This window comes from Cyphellophora attinorum, assembly GCF_001299255.1.
Source record: "Cyphellophora attinorum strain CBS 131958 chromosome Unknown Contig37, whole genome shotgun sequence".
Classification (NCBI taxonomy): Eukaryota; Fungi; Ascomycota; class Eurotiomycetes; order Chaetothyriales; family Cyphellophoraceae; genus Cyphellophora; species Cyphellophora attinorum.
In genome coordinates this window covers 27,352-44,766 of record NW_017253265.1, presented here as the reverse complement: position 1 = coordinate 44,766, position 17,415 = coordinate 27,352, and the positions used below count along the sequence as shown (strand labels likewise).

General features: G+C 54.2%; 6 protein-coding genes across 6 annotated transcripts; 5 read left to right on the top strand and 1 right to left on the bottom strand.

The window, feature by feature from the left end:
- Positions 1 to 475: 475 nt before the first annotated feature.
- On the top strand, positions 476 to 3,274 carry AB675_1222 (Ankyrin and IPT/TIG repeat-containing protein C26H5.05; the record flags this gene model as incomplete). The annotated part of the gene is made up of 1 exon (XM_018141096.1): positions 476 to 3,274. The coding sequence occupies one exon, from the start codon at positions 476 to 478 to the stop codon at positions 3,272 to 3,274; it is 2,799 nt and encodes a 932-aa protein (XP_017995635.1).
- Positions 3,275 to 3,507: 233 nt separating this feature from the next.
- Positions 3,508 to 4,450, top strand: AB675_1221 (uncharacterized protein; the record flags this gene model as incomplete). Its single annotated transcript, XM_018141095.1, has 2 exons — positions 3,508 to 4,269; positions 4,319 to 4,450. 2 exons carry the CDS (start codon positions 3,508 to 3,510, stop codon positions 4,448 to 4,450), a joined length of 894 nt encoding a protein of 297 aa, XP_017995675.1.
- A 275-nt stretch (positions 4,451 to 4,725) lies between these two features.
- Positions 4,726 to 5,583, top strand: AB675_1220 (uncharacterized protein; the record flags this gene model as incomplete). Its single annotated transcript, XM_018141094.1, has 1 exon — positions 4,726 to 5,583. One exon carries the CDS (start codon positions 4,726 to 4,728, stop codon positions 5,581 to 5,583), a length of 858 nt encoding a protein of 285 aa, XP_017995663.1.
- Positions 5,584 to 5,791: 208 nt separating this feature from the next.
- AB675_1219 (26S proteasome regulatory subunit rpn-8) lies at positions 5,792 to 6,909 on the bottom strand (the record flags this gene model as incomplete). Its single annotated transcript, XM_018141092.1, has 2 exons — positions 5,792 to 6,576; positions 6,627 to 6,909. The coding sequence occupies 2 exons, from the start codon at positions 6,907 to 6,909 to the stop codon at positions 5,792 to 5,794; spliced, it is 1,068 nt and encodes a 355-aa protein (XP_017995693.1).
- A 6,067-nt stretch (positions 6,910 to 12,976) lies between these two features.
- On the top strand, positions 12,977 to 14,215 carry AB675_1216 (uncharacterized protein; the record flags this gene model as incomplete). Its single annotated transcript, XM_018141076.1, has 1 exon — positions 12,977 to 14,215. The coding sequence occupies one exon, from the start codon at positions 12,977 to 12,979 to the stop codon at positions 14,213 to 14,215; it is 1,239 nt and encodes a 412-aa protein (XP_017995666.1).
- Positions 14,216 to 14,385: 170 nt separating this feature from the next.
- AB675_1215 (uncharacterized protein) lies at positions 14,386 to 16,447 on the top strand (the record flags this gene model as incomplete). The annotated part of the gene is made up of 2 exons (XM_018141066.1): positions 14,386 to 14,542; positions 14,577 to 16,447. The coding sequence occupies 2 exons, from the start codon at positions 14,386 to 14,388 to the stop codon at positions 16,445 to 16,447; spliced, it is 2,028 nt and encodes a 675-aa protein (XP_017995731.1).
- Between the last annotated feature and the right edge of the window lie 968 nt (positions 16,448 to 17,415).

Below are 17,415 nucleotides of genomic sequence, written 5' to 3'. Positions count from 1 at the left end.
GTTCTGCAGAACACATCAATTCACGCACCGCAAAATGAAGCGACTTTTCGTGATCGGTCCTTTCGGGCGTGTTAGGGTGTAACGCATGCTCGTCTAGTCAGTGCTTGATGCTGAAAAGTCTTCAGTTAGCGTAAGCAGCTCAAACTGGGAAAGAGAGCAAACATTGAAGATTGCAACGAGTCTGCCAAGACCCCCACTGTTTGAGCTCAGGCCGTCGAGTCTAGCACTTCAGTTCTAGACTCATCGCCGTATATCGTACACACGTCGTAACATCGTCGTCGATACCGATGGTCTCATTTTCGGGCCACGCTGTCATCTCTTTAGCCACAGAGTAGACGATCTCATCGACTCGAGAGTTCCGGTTCCAGTTTCTCAATCGAACGATCCTGCCCCACGAGTGTTTAACCACATCTGCGAACTGCACGAGCATGACCTGAAACAATTCGACAGGCCCACAGCGGTGGCCGATTCAACGATGACGACCACGCAGGACGATGACTTCTATCTCTTTGACGGTAGTCTGGCAGCCACCCCGAACGATTTCGATACCTTCCTCAACGATGCCGAACAAGAGGTCGACACTCAAGCCGTGATCAAACCATCCGATCTTATCAAGAAAGAGACGAACAACGACAGTCCCTTCAATACACAGCAAAACCACAGAGGCTCTTCGAGTTCCTCTTCGGATGAATCGGTTCAGCACCGGCGAAATGACTCGGCTGTGTCGGCTGCGTCCAGTGCCTTTGCGCACAATTGGGACACCGGTATCAACGGCTACACCATGCCCGCAAACCAGATGTTCAATGATTCCCCTATGGGCGGCGTAGACGGCGAGTTCGAGGCCAGTAACCGTCAGATGGCAACCGACTTCGACTTCGATACAGCCGCGAGCACGCCGAGTGGGCTCGATGCCCAAATGTCCTACTCCCCAACGCCGCAAGCTCTGAAGAGAAATGTCAACGTGACCAGGTTTGGCAAGGGCCAGCAACCGTCCCCGCGAATGACTAGCCAGCGGCCTGGTTTCTATATAGCGAATTCGCGAGAAGCGTCGCCACTCAATGCCATGCTTCCTGGCCCACAAGGTCAATCGCCATGGAGCAAACACTCTCCGTCGGCTGGACTTGAGGAGACATTCAACACCATCAACATGAATGGCGACTCCCCTAATAATCCCACTTTCTCACCGAACATGCAATTCAATGGTGGCTTCTCTTTCGAACCAGACTCCAGCGCGACGCCGTCGTCACTAGGAATATCTTCACCGCCGTCGACTGTGCCTTCCGCGAATGATGGCAGACCGCAACTGATCATCCAACCCACTTCCCTCAAGTCGCGCGTCGAAACTCAGATTCCGATCACGCTGACTTTGTCGCCCATGCCGCCAGGAGCCAAAAGGCTGATGCTCCCACGCAACACTGTATCGAAGCCGAAGTTCCTGATCAAGGGCGAACATGAGCCCAGCGTGGAGACATTGGAGTTGCACACGTCCCTGGTCTGTACGAGTGCGATGCAAGACAATGTGAAGATGCAAAGAGCCCTCGCAAGAGCTCGTGGAGAGGATCTTGCGGCATATAGCAGACCCAGCCCAGATTCTTCCGCATCCTCTACATCCTCCAAAGATGACGAAGATAAGCCACTTAATGGTGGCGAGGTGAGGATCTGCTCCGGCTGCATCCAGCGTGAGCGCAAGCGGGCTGGTCGCAAGAAGCAGAAGAAACCTGAGGAAGAGGAGGCTTTTGCGCGTGACGAGGAGAAGCGAGTTGTGGTCTTCAACACCAGCCAAATCAAGGACTGGGTTGAGGTCCCCCGAGAACCGCCTGAAGACACGGCGTCCGCCGCTCCGAGAGGTCACTCAGCTCCGCCCGGGTCCATGCAGGTGGAATTACCTATGCGCATCGCCTGTTATTGTCGGCATCAGAACGAAAAGCTCGGCTTCCAAGTCATCTTCACTATCAAGGACTATCGAGGACGTGTCATTTCGCAAGGCTTGACAAATCCAATCATGATTACGGACGATCACAAGACGCACACTGCGCCAGCTGTTCCACCTACGTCGATTCCGCTTCCGAATGCACCTGCTGTCCCAGGTGCAGGCGTTTTCCAGACGACTGGCGAGACACCCGCGCCTGCTCCAAAAGTGCCGAAGATGTTCAAGCAGTCATTTTCGACCACTGATCTAAATGGGTTGCAGAACAATTTCAACCCGAACTTTCCTATGGGGACGTCGAGCAATCCCTTTGCGATATCGAACACAACATCAGGCACAATAACGCCTCGAAATGCCTTGTCGAGGCCTGCCTCGCCGAGCGGACCGCAAGGTCCCACGGCGAAGAAGCGGAAGCAGAGTGGATCGGGGAAGCTACCTACAGGCTTGACAATGACCAGGCTTGATACAGCGCCAGCTCAACCACCACAGCAGCCCCTATCGATGTCCGCCGCAAACTCTCCGTATGCCCAGAATATCAGTGCCTACATGCCACCACCTCAATCCGCGTTCCCAGCCCCTGCGCCTATGCGGCCACTTGGCACGGGAACCAGTCCTCCAACTCCGAACGGAATCGATTACATCAACAGATCTTTCTCGCTCGAAAATCTCCCAAGACAAGTCATGATCTCAGCCCCACCATCTCGACAACCAAGCAGACCCGGAAGCCCAGGATCTGGCAGGAATAGCTTCAGCGGCCCCGAGCAGACACTGAGCGGCGTCAATAATCAGCTCATGAACCAAACAAGACGGGCGCCTCCGCTCATTCACAAGCTCGTACCTGCGGAAGGTTCGGTCACAGGAGGTACTGAAGTCACGCTACTTGGCAACGGCTTCTACCAAGGATTGGAGGTCATGTTTGGCGATACTGAGGCTACGACCACGACTTTTTGGGGCGAGAAGTGTCTGAACTGTATTGCTCCGCCTGCATTACAGCCAGGCACGGTCAGTGTCGTGTTTAAGCATGAGCATCGCAATTACGTGCAACAAAGCCCACAAGCTAGGCCGATGCTCTTCACCTACACCGATGATCGGGAGTTGGAGATGTTCAGGCTGGCTCTGAGAACAATTGGCAAGCAGATGTCGCATCCGACTGATGATCCATACTCAGCTGCGCAACAGCTTCTCCAGGGATCTCAGCAATCAATGTGGGGCGCGCCATCTGGCTATATGGGTCAGCAAAGGGGTGGGGGCGGCGCTCCAATGGACACGCTCGAGCTCGAGAACACCATGGTTCAACTTTTGGATTTTATGGATCTAAGAGCACCGACAGCGTTGACGAGCGACTAGATATGCGCCGTCCTACAGGATTGACAATGCTGCATCTCGCATCGTCGTTGGGACTTACTCGTTTCGTCGCCGGTCTTCTGGCACGTGGCGCCAATCCTCATCTGCTCGATAACAATGGACACACGGCAATGCATCACGCCGCGTCGTACGGCCATACACATATCATTCATCGTCTGCGGATGTCGGGAGCAAGTCATCGTGTCCGGAGTCTGAAGAACTTCACGCCAGCAGATATGGCGACCTCACTCCACGCATATCAGGCTGTCACTGTTCCATCTGCCCACTACCGGTCTAGAAGTCTGGGTGGGACGCCCATGAGACTCCACAGTCGAAATGGCAGCTCTTCCTCGCTTCATTCCTTCTGGGAGCATGACACGAACTACAGTACGGATTCAGATAGCGAGGACGAGGCTTGGCCTCAAGAGCTCCTACCGACCAGGTCAAGAAGCAGCCCTTCGTCAAGACGTGGAAGTCGTCAACTCACGCCTCTCAAGATCGAGTCGCCTCCTCCGCAGGCCAATGATACTTTCAGCATGGCGGCCTGGCGCGACCAGCTGCAGAATCACATTCAAAGATACAATGAAGCAACGCAGGCGCTACAGTCTATCATGCCCAGCTTCCCGGCTGAGTATCAAGCCAACATGGTTCGCCGTGTGAGCCAGCTTTTCCCGCAACGGCCTGGCTCTTCGCGGTCGCATTCGCGTCGAACTGATGGGTGGTGGGACACCTTGACTGGCAATCGATCACCTTCTCCGACCCAACAGCCGCCAGCATACGAATCATTGTTTCCAGCGGACGGGCCATCAGCGGATGATCTGAGCCTGAAGAAGTTGTCCGAGGAGACTGCTGAAGCAGATAATATGGCAGACCAGCATTTTGAAGCCCAGTCGTCCGGTCAATCTCGAATGCAGAGCGATGAAATGGGCGATATGTTGATTAGGAGGAACATCAAACGCGTCGAATTGAGTCAGGATAGAAAGTTGTTTTTCATCTGGGTGAGTACACTCTCCTCGCAGATTCTACCTGTTGCTAACTCTTCATTAGATACCTATACTCGCCATTGGGTTGGCCTTGATGCTCAGGAGTGCGGGCGTATTTGAGCTGCTTCGCAATCTCAACGACAATGTCGTGGACAACGCTGTGCACGTTACGGACAGGGTTGTGGACGTCATGTGAATAAAAATGTAGTGATCTGGATGTACAGGACATTTTATAATATGTTGATTATTAGGTACTTCTTGAGCGGACAATCTAGATTCTAATTCTTGCCATGATCTGATGCTACTCCTTGACTATCCATTAATAACTCTCTTCCACGGACATCGAGATGATCGTGGTCGCTGTACAACACTTCGGCAGACCTCCACGTTCTCGCACCTCACTCTTTCACGGTAATCAGATCAAGTGTTCCCCTCACCATTGCTCAGCACTCTTGCATTCCTCCTCAGTATATGGACTTCTCGAAAAACATCACATCACTCTTCGACGCTCTAAGCACACTCGAGCAGCCTGTCCCCGACTCGAATGAGAGACGATCATTCGTGATTCCGGAGCGCAAACCGAACGTCCTCAAACTTCTGACACAACCACATTCTTCGCTGGCCAAGCACATCTTCTTGACACTACATTTCCTCTTCCCGCACGACCTGCTGCCGGCGTTAGATCTACTTGATCGTGGGCTAGTACGCTGTCTACTCTACACGAATACCAATTCTGATCACCATCCCACCACCGAAGCCGAAGCAGTCGACAACCCGTCCGCACCCAAGAAGAACTCGGCCAAGGAAGTCTACTACATCCAATCCGCCTCGGCCGTCACCGACCACCCCACCAGCATCAACCCCAACCAGATCACTTCATCGCCAGGCACCAACGACTTCGCAACCAGCCGAGCGGCCCCATCAACATCAACAGGCCGCTACCGCAACGCCCTCCGGCCCAAACCGACCGACACCTTCTACGAGGTCCACCTCGACAGCTGGAACTGCAGTTGCGCGGCGTTTGCGTTCAATGCGCTGAACTTGTTGTCGATTGATGACGGTGGTGAAGGGGATGACGATGGACCTTCAGCCAAGTTGGGAGAGCCTCCTACGGAGTCACCAGTTGGACCAGTAGAGGGACCAGTGTTCCGCTTCGGAGGGACAATCACGCAGCCGCATTCGCCGGCGCCGGTGTGCAAGCATATCCTGGCGGCATGCGTGGCGAGGAGCCTGCCGGAGTGGGCATGGGATGGCAGTGAGGGCTGGAGGAGGGAAGTTAGTGACAGGGAGGAGATGGCGGGTTGGGGCGGTGGATGGGGAGATCGATAAACGTGGAAGGGATGCTGAGGTAGTCAGGCTGATCAGTATGCATGATCCTGATTGCTCGTCGTCTACTTAGTACACAGTCTACGACCTTTCCGTTCTATCTCGTTTTTGGAGGTCCGTCCGACTCCCGGCCGAGCTGATGAACGCCAATGCTAATGCTCGAAGCAGTCCAGTACAATTCACGTTCTGCAGTGTCTCATGGTAGAGGCATCTATTTCTTGGGTGTCTTCGACGAGTCCTCCGCCGCGGCTCCGTCTTTCTTCGCTTCACCGTTGACGGCACCATTCGTCTTCTCCTTCTCGCCCTCTTCCTTCTTGCCGTCCTCGACCTTCTTCTCGTCCTTCTTGCCCTCCTTCTCCTCCGCCTGCTGCCGGTTCTGGATCTTGTTGTCGATCAAGTCGTGGAACGCCGTGATGGCTCGGACAAGCGAGCTGAGGTAGATGGTCATGAGCTGATCGTTTGTTTTGACACGCATGGCACGTGCCAGTTCACTGTTCTCAACGCTGCCAGCTGCGCCGGGCTTCGACGCGGGTGGGGTAGAGATGTTTGGGAGGAGGTTGAAGATGTCCTGCAGATTGCCAAGGATGTCGTGATTCACAGGGAGGTCGCCATCGAGGACTTTCTGAAGATATGCGCCGATCTCTCGTAACCGTAGATGTAGCCCTTGCAAAGACTGTAGTTGTGCGGTGATGCGTGTGGATAACGTGCCGACTGCGACGTCTCTGATATCTCGGAGGAGGTGCTCGACGCCGATTTCTTCTGCCTCTTCGGCTTCGATTGTGGATGGAGTGTGGACGAAGGTCTTGCTTGTGCTGGTGCCATCGTCTTTGATCTCGTCGACGGCGAAGTATGCGTCCGTGGGAACGCCGACCTCTTTGGGTTGCACGTCGATGATAACGAGGAGCGGATTTGGCGTATACTTCTTGAAGAGTTCGTTGATGAAGAGATCGTTGGAGCGAAGCCGTGGACCGGAGTGGTACCAGCCTAGTATTCGTTCTGTATCTTGGTCAGCCTTGCACACAAGCAGGAGGTGAAAGCGGGCTCACCTCTGGCATTGACCTTGCGGGCCATCTCGGCGAAGTTCTCAATGTATGTGTGATCTGCGAAGAAGACGGCGCTGTCCCGCTCATCTTCCTCGAATGGTATGGCGAAACTGTTCGTGACTCTCACACGGTTTCCCTCCTTCGACCCGAGCAGACATCCTACGACTCGCCGTCTCGTTCCTTTGGCCGATCTGTGGTAGTGATCTGCTGCGGAGAGGAGGACGAGTGGGGCGATCACAACGACCTGCCCGACCAGACTGAGAGCATCGCTGGTCGTGGTGGGCATCTTTAATTGTTGCTCAACTGACAATTTGAGAAGAACGGGAAGTTGTGAATGTCAGCTTCGTCTGGGAGTCGCCGGAGGTTTCCACTGTGAATCGATATATCAGAGTTTTGAGGTGTCCGTCAGAATGCAAGATCAAAGGCTGAGTCTCTCAGCCTTTGGAAACTTCATCAAGGCGTCGCGAGGTGATGCGTCTGCGGATATCTTCTCCGGCTTCCGGTGCCAAGCTTGCTTGCAGCTTGCCTCGGACTCGGAGTAACGGCACTGCAGCTCACTCACGGTATCCAAACTTGGAACTTCACATTTTTGCTTTCTATTTCGCGTGCGCTGGAAGCAGTTGATCATGGGTGAGTAAATGTCCTTCCGTGATCGTTGTGATCGAATCTGTCAGAGTTCGCGTGGACTCCGTTCGGCGCATCTGCTGCCACATCCGACTGCGACTCTCACTCGACAGCCCTCTTGTATCGCAACCAGACGCTAACAGATGGCGTAGCGCCGATAGACACAAAGGCAGACGACCTCAAAGAGCTCGTCAGAGCTCTCGAGCGCCGCGTCCACTCTCTCGAACAAAAGATCTCCGGCAAAGTCGAACCGGCCTCAACAGATGGCGCCCGCTTAGTCCTGATCGGACCGCCGGGCGCTGGCAAGGGAACTGTGAGCATCAGGATGAGCGCTGCTCGGAGCATAGAAGCTAATTAGACCCGCAGCAAGCGCCCAATATCAAGGACAAATACTGCGTGTGCCACTTGGTAAGTCGAATCCGCGTGCGCAGGCGACCGAGACTAACGGGTACAGGCAACAGGTGACATGCTTCGCAGCCAGGTAGCGAAGAAAACAGATCTCGGCAAGGCGGCAAAGAAGATAATGGATCAGGGTGGTCTTGGTATATATACCTATGAACCTGGATCGGGCAAGAAATCAACTGCCCGGTTCTGGGTCTTCCCGGTTCATCTTTAGTCTAACAAGTGCAATAGTGTCGGACAACATCATGATTGACATGATCAAGAACGAGCTCAACAACAACAGCGACTGCCGGAACGGGTAGGTTTCCAGCCACACAAAAGGTGCAATAAACTAATATGGACAGATTCATCCTCGATGGTTTCCCTCGAACAGTCGCGCAAGCTGAAGGACTCGACAAGATGTTGGAGGAGACGAGCAAACCACTCAAGCACGCCGTAGAGCTCGAGATCGACGATGGTCTCCTGGTCTCCCGCATCACTGGCCGCCTCATCCACCCAGCCTCGGGCCGATCTTACCACAAGGTCTTCAACCCTCCCAAGGAATCGATGAAGGACGACATCACCGGCGAGCCTCTCATCCAACGAAGTGACGACAACGCAGACACGCTCAAGAAACGATTAGCCACGTACCACCAGCAGACAACACCCGTCGTGGCATACTACAAATCGAAGAACATCTGGAGCGGCATCGACGCCAGCCAAGAACCTGGTCTGGTGTGGAAGAACATCCTTGGCGTGCTAGAAGGCAAGAGCGCTCCTGCAGCTGGTAGCGGAGGTGTTCTTGGCAGGCTGGGTCTCCGGTGAGCTTATTCCGACCTGCTACCTCACGAAGCGAAAAGTTCGATATGCTTTGGATGGCGCCGGTGTGCGTCTTATGAAGATACACAGATTGCCGTTGCCCATGTACAAGTAGTCTGAGCGAGGAGGCGGCTGCAATAGCGGTGCTTCAGGTATTCCTCGCCTCTTGCATGGTGGTGTTGGAGGAGCAGACGTCTGGTCAAATGTGGCATTGTAGCTCAGACCAGGAACTTCAGCGAGGATCGTGCTTAATGTTACGACGCTGCACTGGACATATATATTCCCCAAATGCGCCGTCTCCTGGCCGGTCAAGAAACGAGGCGCACGCCCAAGCCCAGCGTCGTTCTCCTCCTGTTTTGTGTCCTGGCGTCTACTGTAGAAGATGCCTGTCTGCACAGCTCTTTCCGCTAATTGTCCAAGCAATTGACCACCCCGTCGAGCTGCTCGCAACGATTAGCAATGCGAGCACTTCGTGACTTTGCGCTCCGTCTTTTTTGCCTGAGACGAGTACAATGAACTTGCATACCGGTTCTGCTGACGCAAAGCTCCCCAAGGGTAGAGAAGCTAACAAACAAGCACAACGCAGAAAATATTTAGGCTAGATGGCCAGCAGGGAAATGTCCGTGAGGTCAGTTTCATATCATTCACTATTCTCATCTGATCGCTCGATGTCAGTCCTTATCAATCGTGATTTTGCAATGAACAAGATGTTCCCTCCTTTCGCTGTCAAGAAGAGAGATCTCGTCCATCAAAACGTGTCCCATTCGTTTTTCTCAGATAGCTCTCGCCACCTCCCTTTCGTCAGTTCGTTCGCTGAAACTTCATTCGCTGCCGCCATTCGCGCTCGGAGGCAATGGCCATAATAAAGGTGGCTTCGCCCGCAACTTGAAATAATTTTTGTGTCGACTTTTTGCTCGCGCCTGTCGTGTGTGTGGGGAGCAAGTCGTTTCGCTCTCGTTCAGATCGTTCGCCTACTTCTCACGTGCCGCAACTCTGGACTTTTGGAGGTCTGCTGGGATGACGGGGTGGTCGCAGCGTGATACTCGCTGCGCCGAAGGTGTTGAGGATGAGTGCCAGAGTCATGGTGTGGTGTGAGACATTGCCTGTTCGTCATGCGAGGGTATCGGTGGGTGTCTAGGCCTGGGTGCACTGGCTGGACAGATGACCAGGTTGGTGGCATCTGTAGCAGAGTCTCTCGCCGGATTGCTCCATTGGGCACTGCATAACAGGTTAGTTGGAATAGCCTTCGGAACGAAGTCAGGTGCGACTTACCTCGCGTGAGATGTGACCGGGTTGGCCGCTTTGGAGAACGTCAGTACACGATCCTCGATTCAAGGTAGTCGAGATCTCATACCAGTTGTAGCACTTAGCTCCACCTGACCCGCCGAACCCGCCACCACCACGACCTCCATCGCCGCCGCCGGAAGTGCAGTCTCTGTCCTCGAGTCAGCAAATGTGAAGCATCATGCATGACGACTTCTTACCTGGCCCGATGACCAACGCCACCACATGAGTAGCAGGTCCATGCGCCGCCGCCGCCGCCTCCACCGTACCCACCGCCACGGCCACCGCCATAGCCACCCCCGCCGAAGCTACCGCCGCCGCCGGGCTGATGTGCAGTCTCTGGCATAGTGACCCTGACCTGTAAAGCAATCAGCATCCAGACCAAAACTAAACCTTCTGGTACGCGGATGTGCCGATGTCGTTTCGGATATTGGGAGATCGCAGAAAGAGGCGTCACTTACCACCACACCTGCGAAGACGTTAGCAGTAGTCAGCATTGGGGGACTGAAAAGCGTACTTGAAGCAACCTTGACCGCCACCGCCGCCTTGGCCACCGCTGCCACCCCAGCCGCCGCCGTAGCCGCCGGACGCGCCACCAGCATCAGGGCAGTCTCTATTATGGGTTAGACATGTAGACGGAGTTTCATTGCGCTTGCCTTGAGATATGACCTTCCTTGCCACCTGCCCACAAATCAGCACTTGCATATTCACAGTTTCAATGACGGAAGCAACGACTCACACTTGTAGCATGAACGAGCTGGGCGCTCAGCGCGAGGCTCAGTGCACTCGGACGCCATGTGACCCTCGTTGCCGCAGTTGTAGCTGCAGTCACCATTATCAGTCTTTCATTCTTGCGGTATCTTTTCGCATGGTCCACGAGTTCTCGTCGGCGGCATTGCGCGAGGATAAATCGTTGACATGGAGAGATAAGAGGGTCTCACCACTTGGGTGGTCCCTTCTTGGGGCACTGGCGAGCCTGGTGGTCGGAGGCACCGCAGGTGTAGCAACCGCGATCCATCTTGGGAGGGTGTTCTTGGAGGCGAATTCGAAGATTCGATGTGAGGTTGCTTTGAGGTTGAGTCTTAGGGAATGTCGAGGGTGAGAAGTCTCGATGTCTCTCCTTCGTCGTGCGGAAACTCGTCGGCGACAATAATACTATTGCCAAATATTTGTGGACGAGAAATGGTAAAAGCGAAGGGCAGCAAGAATTCTTGCGGTGCAGTGAATATGCGGAAAAGTGGGACTCGGCAATTTTGCCATGCCCCGCGATTTGCGGGTTTCTACTGCAAAAGGTCCGACTAGAAGCAGCTCTGGTGGTTAAGTACCCTACCCTGGAGGATGGCTGAACGTTGCTCACTTGCAGCAGTCTTGCTGACCTGCGATTCTCGTATATTGCTACCCAGATCGTATGTACCAGAATGTCGCTCATCATAGATTCTAAACGTTCATCATGAGAAGTCGTAGCAAGCCATAATCTGTCTCTGGTCTCGCTCCCCCAGCACGACCACCTGTTCATCATCGAACGATACCCATCGTCTCGTCATAGCCAGCTCCTTCTTCATTTCCTGCAGCACCAGACCCAGTCCTTGGCCCCTCCTTGCTAATGCCATCGCGACATCCAACGCGCCATTGCGTGGTTTCACTTGGGTACTTGGACGACCACGGGCAGTTGTCAGCACTTCTTCCAGCTCCCATACTCGAATCTCATCGCCGCGAGCACTGACGGAGACTGCTTCCCACGATTCGATACTTCGGCTGCCGTAATGGCGGAGGTATGGCCAAAGAGCCGCTTGCCGGAGCTGAGATCTAGCCTTTCGTCGTCAGACTGTACAATGTAGGACATAATGGTGTTGTCCGTCAAGCTTGCAAGCAGGAAGGGATGGGAGTATGACAGTGATGTTGGCGGATGCTTGACTTCGGGATTCAGCGAGAATGGCATTGTGAGTGGTGTTGAGAAAGCAGACCGTGATGTGATTTCCCACTGCTTCGATCCTCTGTACAGGGAATCCAGTGGTGTGTCAATATTAGATGCGAGCCTGCTTTCAACGACACCATCCTGCTTCGAAAGCTTGATCTCCTGCAAACCCAGACACCAGCCTTCACCCAGTCTGCTGAAAGCGTAGGCAATTGTCGCAACCACACTCCTCGTCGTGCTCCGCAACGACAATGCTGCCGGCTGCAATGTTGCATCCGCATGTAGGACAGCCAGAGACGTAGTCGAGCCTGCCTCCTCGTTGACTTGGTAGAGCTCGATTTTCCTGTGCTCGGTCATCGTGACCAGATAGGGCTTGGCGAAGGCAACAGAAGTCACCATAGATGGCTCCTCCAGATCAAAGAGGTGGCGAACATTCCGGTCAGGGCCCGCCTCGAAGATGCCAACGTGGTCGCAGAAGCCAACAGCGATGCGGTCCTCGTCGACAGCAAGTGATGTCGGCTCATCTACGAGGTCGATCTGAGCGTCAGGCTTCTCCCCACTGCGAGCCTGAGACCATAGCCTTAGCCCATGTTCGGCGTCGGCTGTGACGACCAAGCCTTTGCGAACTCGAGCCAGCACAGCTGGGGCGGAAGGTTTCGCCAGTTCGACCTCGTGCAAGCGGGCGTCACCTCTCGTCCAGTTCTGTCTGAGCTTGTACCGCTTCTTCCAGTCCACCTTCTCTCCATCTCTCAGTGCCTCGCCGTGCTCCAACCACCTTGCAAGCTTCGTCGGACTAGGCCTGGCTCCGGCTGGTATTCTCTTCGCTCGCGACTCGACAAAGTCCTCGTAGTACTTGACCCTCCATAGGTGTGAATCCAGGGCGAGACGCCTCAAGTCTCTCGACACGAGTTCGAGGGTGGTGAGTTGCTTTATCGGCAAGGATGATAGGATCCGTAGAAGGATTTCGGGGCTGAGGTCTGCTAGAGACCGTATACCCCGGCTACGTGAGCGCTTGGCCGGCGGAGAGGCTGCATCGTCTTCATCTGATCTTCTCCTCTTCATTGTGGCCGACTGACTGCAAATGCTAAGGATGGCGAAGATTGTCGCCGCTGATTATCATCTCGAGCGTTGAAACTACGGTGGAGAACGGCGACCACTTCTGCGTTTCAATGAAACCTCGGGTGGAGGCCCGCGAGGCGGCCACTTTTACGCGTTTGGAAGGCTTAAGTTCAGTACAATTGACAACCAGCGAGTGCCGTCGTCCCTGACCTGATCACTAAGGCAGGTTCCTGGCTGGCACTGCTGGCTTCCTGAGAGGGTATAACGAATTATGGGTGATGTCACGCCAGCAGTGACCGGTGCACACCTACAGAACACACTTGTTACGGCTCTGTCTCAAGGACAAGTTGTCGCCAAGCGATTGGAAGATCAGCAAAAGCAACTGGAGGATCAGCAGGAGCACATCGAGAAACTGTTCACAGAGCTCGCATCCAAGCAAGCAGAAATTGACGTGTTGAAGCGGGAACTGCGGACTGTCCAGACCAAGGAACGGAAATGGCGACTGCAAAATCCACATATTTCCTCGCCCGTGATCCTCTCGGATGAGATCGAGCATACACCGCGTCCGGCCACACCAGTTTCGCCCGCACGTCAGTCTTCGCCAACTCCGCATGTCCAGGTCGAGTCGTCACCGCCGCCTAGGAAGCGGCAGCGCACTCGCGAATCTACACCATTACGAGAAGTGCAAAGCACAGAGGTTGCTCCACTGCGAGAGGTTCACAACACCAAATCTGCTCTGACTCGTGTTGGAAAGGCTATTGCGGCCATTCCTTCTCTGACGGAAGATGGCGAGCACACGACACCTAAGCTGAAAAGCACGAAGTCGCCTACCAATGCGTCAGCGGCCAGCAAAGACGCTCATTCACGACTCGGCGGGCTCCTTGCTGCGCCCGCACCAACAACCAACGCACTTCAATCAAGACGGCCAACAACAGGCCTACCAACAACAAGAGCAATACCGGCAATGCGCAAAAGCTCAAGTGATGTCAGTGAGCAGGCTCAGGGTGCGAAGAGGTCGAGGTTCAAGGCGCCAAAACCACAGGATGGCAAGGTGTCACTGAGGGAGAGACCGGTGGGGGAGTTGTCGATATCGGATTTCAAGCTGAATCCGGAGTACGTGGAGGAATGGGATAGACCTGGTGGACAAAGACGTAAACCACTAGGTGCAATATTGGGAGACGAGCTGTCAGATGATGACCTACTGCGAGAGGTTCTTGGACAAGGTGCGGATGAGAGGATAGCTGCAATGACAGAAGCTGCCAGGATCAATTTGATACATGACGCTAGACTGAGGAAGATAGCAGAAGGATTCGCGCACTCAAAGCAGCAGGGAGTTGAGACTGGAGCACCGTTGCAGCCAAACTACTGGAGCACGGAATTTCCGCCCTCTCAGGAGGACCAGAAGAGTAGAGCTGCTGTGGCAGTGAAGGTGCGGGAGGAGGTAGTTCGGAGATATCAGGAGGCTCTCCGAGGCAATGGTCGCTGGCACTTTCGCGACGAGGTGAATTGATACCAATCTTACTTGGGTCTTGGCACTTCTGCACAAACAACTTCTCGCACTTCGAGTCTCTGCCCGAACATTCAGCGAACGCTGTACACAACTTCTTCATCCAAGTGTCTGCCTTTCCAGAGCAGATCAAACCGTCTTCAGACCAGTCTTCTCTCCGCTACCTGCGCAACATGGCGTCGTTCAGGGAACGCTTCGAGGAAGTCGAGAAGACCTTCGATCTCTCCCGCGCTCTGCCAGTCATACAGAATGTGCAGCTCGAGGCAGCCGGCATACATGGCGACTTTGTGCCGACGAAAGTAAAGATCAAGATCATAGATTCGTTAAGCTGTCCTCATGCTCAACGCAGTCTGACTTTCTGCAGACGCCACTTCCACTCCGGGTCTCAGCGGCGCTGCCGTCCTGGATGTTGCGTGGCAGGATATCCCATCAATTGAGTACTGGAAGTGGCAACGCCTGGTACCGGCGCTCGCTTCAGTGCTACCGGGTTTCGAGCTCACGCACCCGAACAGACATGGGTTCAATGTGACACTTCATCGGTCCATTTCCATCGCATACTTGATTGGTCCAGTATACCTTCGCCCCGATTTCAGCTTGATGCCCCAGACATCGCGCAGGTGGACCACTGGCGAACTCTTGGCATTTCTGAGTACCATGATTCCAAGCGAGTTCTTCGACATGCCTGCCACGAACGTGATCGTCCAGACCGTGACTGGAGCCATCAGATTCCTCTGGGGATACCTGAGCCAGGGCAGATCGTGCTGGGGAAAGTACATGATTCCTTCTGAACCATTTCCATCTTCGCCCGCAACACCGCAGCCACGCGCAGCCCCGAGTAATGATCAACAACAGTCGGCAAGATACGACGGTATCCCTCCAGTCTATGCCAGCGCTCCCGATGGTCGCCTTCTTGGACTTCCTAGTGCACCCACGGACAGCTCCAAAGATCGACAGACCGCGTCACGCAATTCTTTGACGACTCAGACCAGCCCAACTGCGCCCACCAAATATGATTCCAGTGATGACGATGACAGCAGTCTGAGTAGCTGGGATGATGACGATTTTCTCGCAAAAGCCCTTGGTAAATACGAAGAGCCTATCGAGAAGACAACCGCCATCGTCAAACCCAGCTCTGCCAAGTCGACCCCTGCTGCGACAAGCAGCAAGAGGAAGGGCCATGTCGACAGCGATTCCGATGACGATCAAGCTCGCCCTGAGAAACGCTCGAAGGTAGCCAAGAAAGCTTCGAGTTCTTCTACCAACATCCAGCCTACGCCAAAGGCTTCCACTGCTACACATAGTTCCAGCACACAGCATGGCATTTCGCAAACATCTACGCGCAGCAGACCAAGCGCATCTACCAAGGGCAAGAAGACTGTCTCCCGTAGCAGTCACAGCAGTGGTAACGTCACATCTGCAGCAGATAGCGACGCTCAATTGCCTGTGAGACCGAAGGTTGGCGCCGAGCCGCTTAGAGGAGATGACCATGCAGAACAGGACGACGACATGTATGGTAGAGAGGAACTCAGGCTGGAGAGAAAAAAGAAGAAAAATCGGAGGGGCGGCAAGAGATTGAACAAGCACGCCGACCAAGACAAGGACATCTCAGCTGGACTTGAAGCACGAATTGAACGCCCACAGGAGGTCGATCCTGCCCAATTCACTCAAGGACTCGAACGCGTGAGCAACTCTTCAGACGATGGAGCATCTGTTGAAAGACTTGCCGAATCCAGGCCGCTCGAAGACCGAATCGAGAAGCCTGCCACTACGGGTTCGAAACCAAGTGGCACAACCTCAATTGCTCCAGCGCAGCAGACTACAACACCTCCCACGATCGATCTGACACTAAGCCCCAGCATCAAGTCCGAAACACGAGAAGAGTCCACGGCTGCTCGGGTAGAAGATGCTGTGCCATCGTCCGCAAGCCAGGCAACGAGCAGCCCGAAGCTCAAGACTCAACGTGTCATGCGCACCAAGGTTCTCGATCGGCTCAAGCAAACCGAGCAGGAAGAAAAGGAAGAACTGCGTGCTGATCTGAAGAAGATGCGTAACAAGAGAGACAAGTTGCAGAAGAGTGATGGCATTGTCCGGTCGATCTTGCAGTCCCAATCACGCTACCTCACTGCCGAGGATATCGAGGAGATGGTCGTCAGAGTAGAGGAGGGAAGTACACCGGACAACGCCTATAAAGCCGTCAAGGCGATGGCGCAGCTCCGTGCCAGAACTCAGGGATGATAAACGGCAGAAAGAGGTTTGTGCTTTCCGTCCTCTTCTGTCGCAATACTAATGCGTAGCAGGTTGTCTGCCAGAATTGAGCACAGCGCGAAGCATGTTCGTGCCCGTCGTCATGTTCTCAACCCGATGGGTTCCTCCTGCGTTTGTACGGTGACACGGTAATGCATTCGCGGAGCTCGGGCGGAATTTTTACAGGTAAGTCGAGCCTGCGGAGTCTCGTCCTCAAGCATCCTCTGACATTGCGCAGCAAGGAGCGAAGTCAGTTGATGAAGGCAGGTGTGATGGGCCTGACTCCGCAAGGCGAAGAGCAGACTTCGAGTGAGATGAAAGGTTGCTCAGGAGGGCCGCACACCGCAGCGCTGCTGCATTGCTCAAATGTGAGAACCAGATAGGGAGACCATGCAGAGTATTGAATCTGCGGCTTTGCCAAATGCCAGAAGCGCAGTCAGCAGCTCAGAGAAAAGCAGCAAGCAATCCCAATGAATAACATCTTCCTTTTCCAGCCCTACGATCAGCGAGAGTCATGCTTGCCCGTGCTGAAACCTCCTCGAATGGCATCTTCCTTGCAAATCACCACTCTCTACAAAGTTCGCGACGACTCGGATGGTGCTCACCCCGGTCGTAGTGGGCACGGATGGACAAAGACTCAGGGAATCGCAGAAAGTGCCGAAATGATAATATTCTCCTCGCCAGGATATGTCTGCCACAACATGGTATGCTCTGAGCTCTTCTCTTACTCTTCTACGTGCCTTCTCTGCTACGCATCTGACGCTGGAGGATATGCGCTTTGATCACAGATACATCGACACTCGTATAATCCAAACAATGCTGTCCTTAGGGTATAATCGAACGGCCTGCTCTCGAGGCCGTCCAGCTGTGACGTTCGCCAATCGCGACAGGTTCCGAATGCCAGGGCGATGTGATAAAATGAGCTCGTCGAGCAGAATGTACAGGAGAATGGGAAAAAT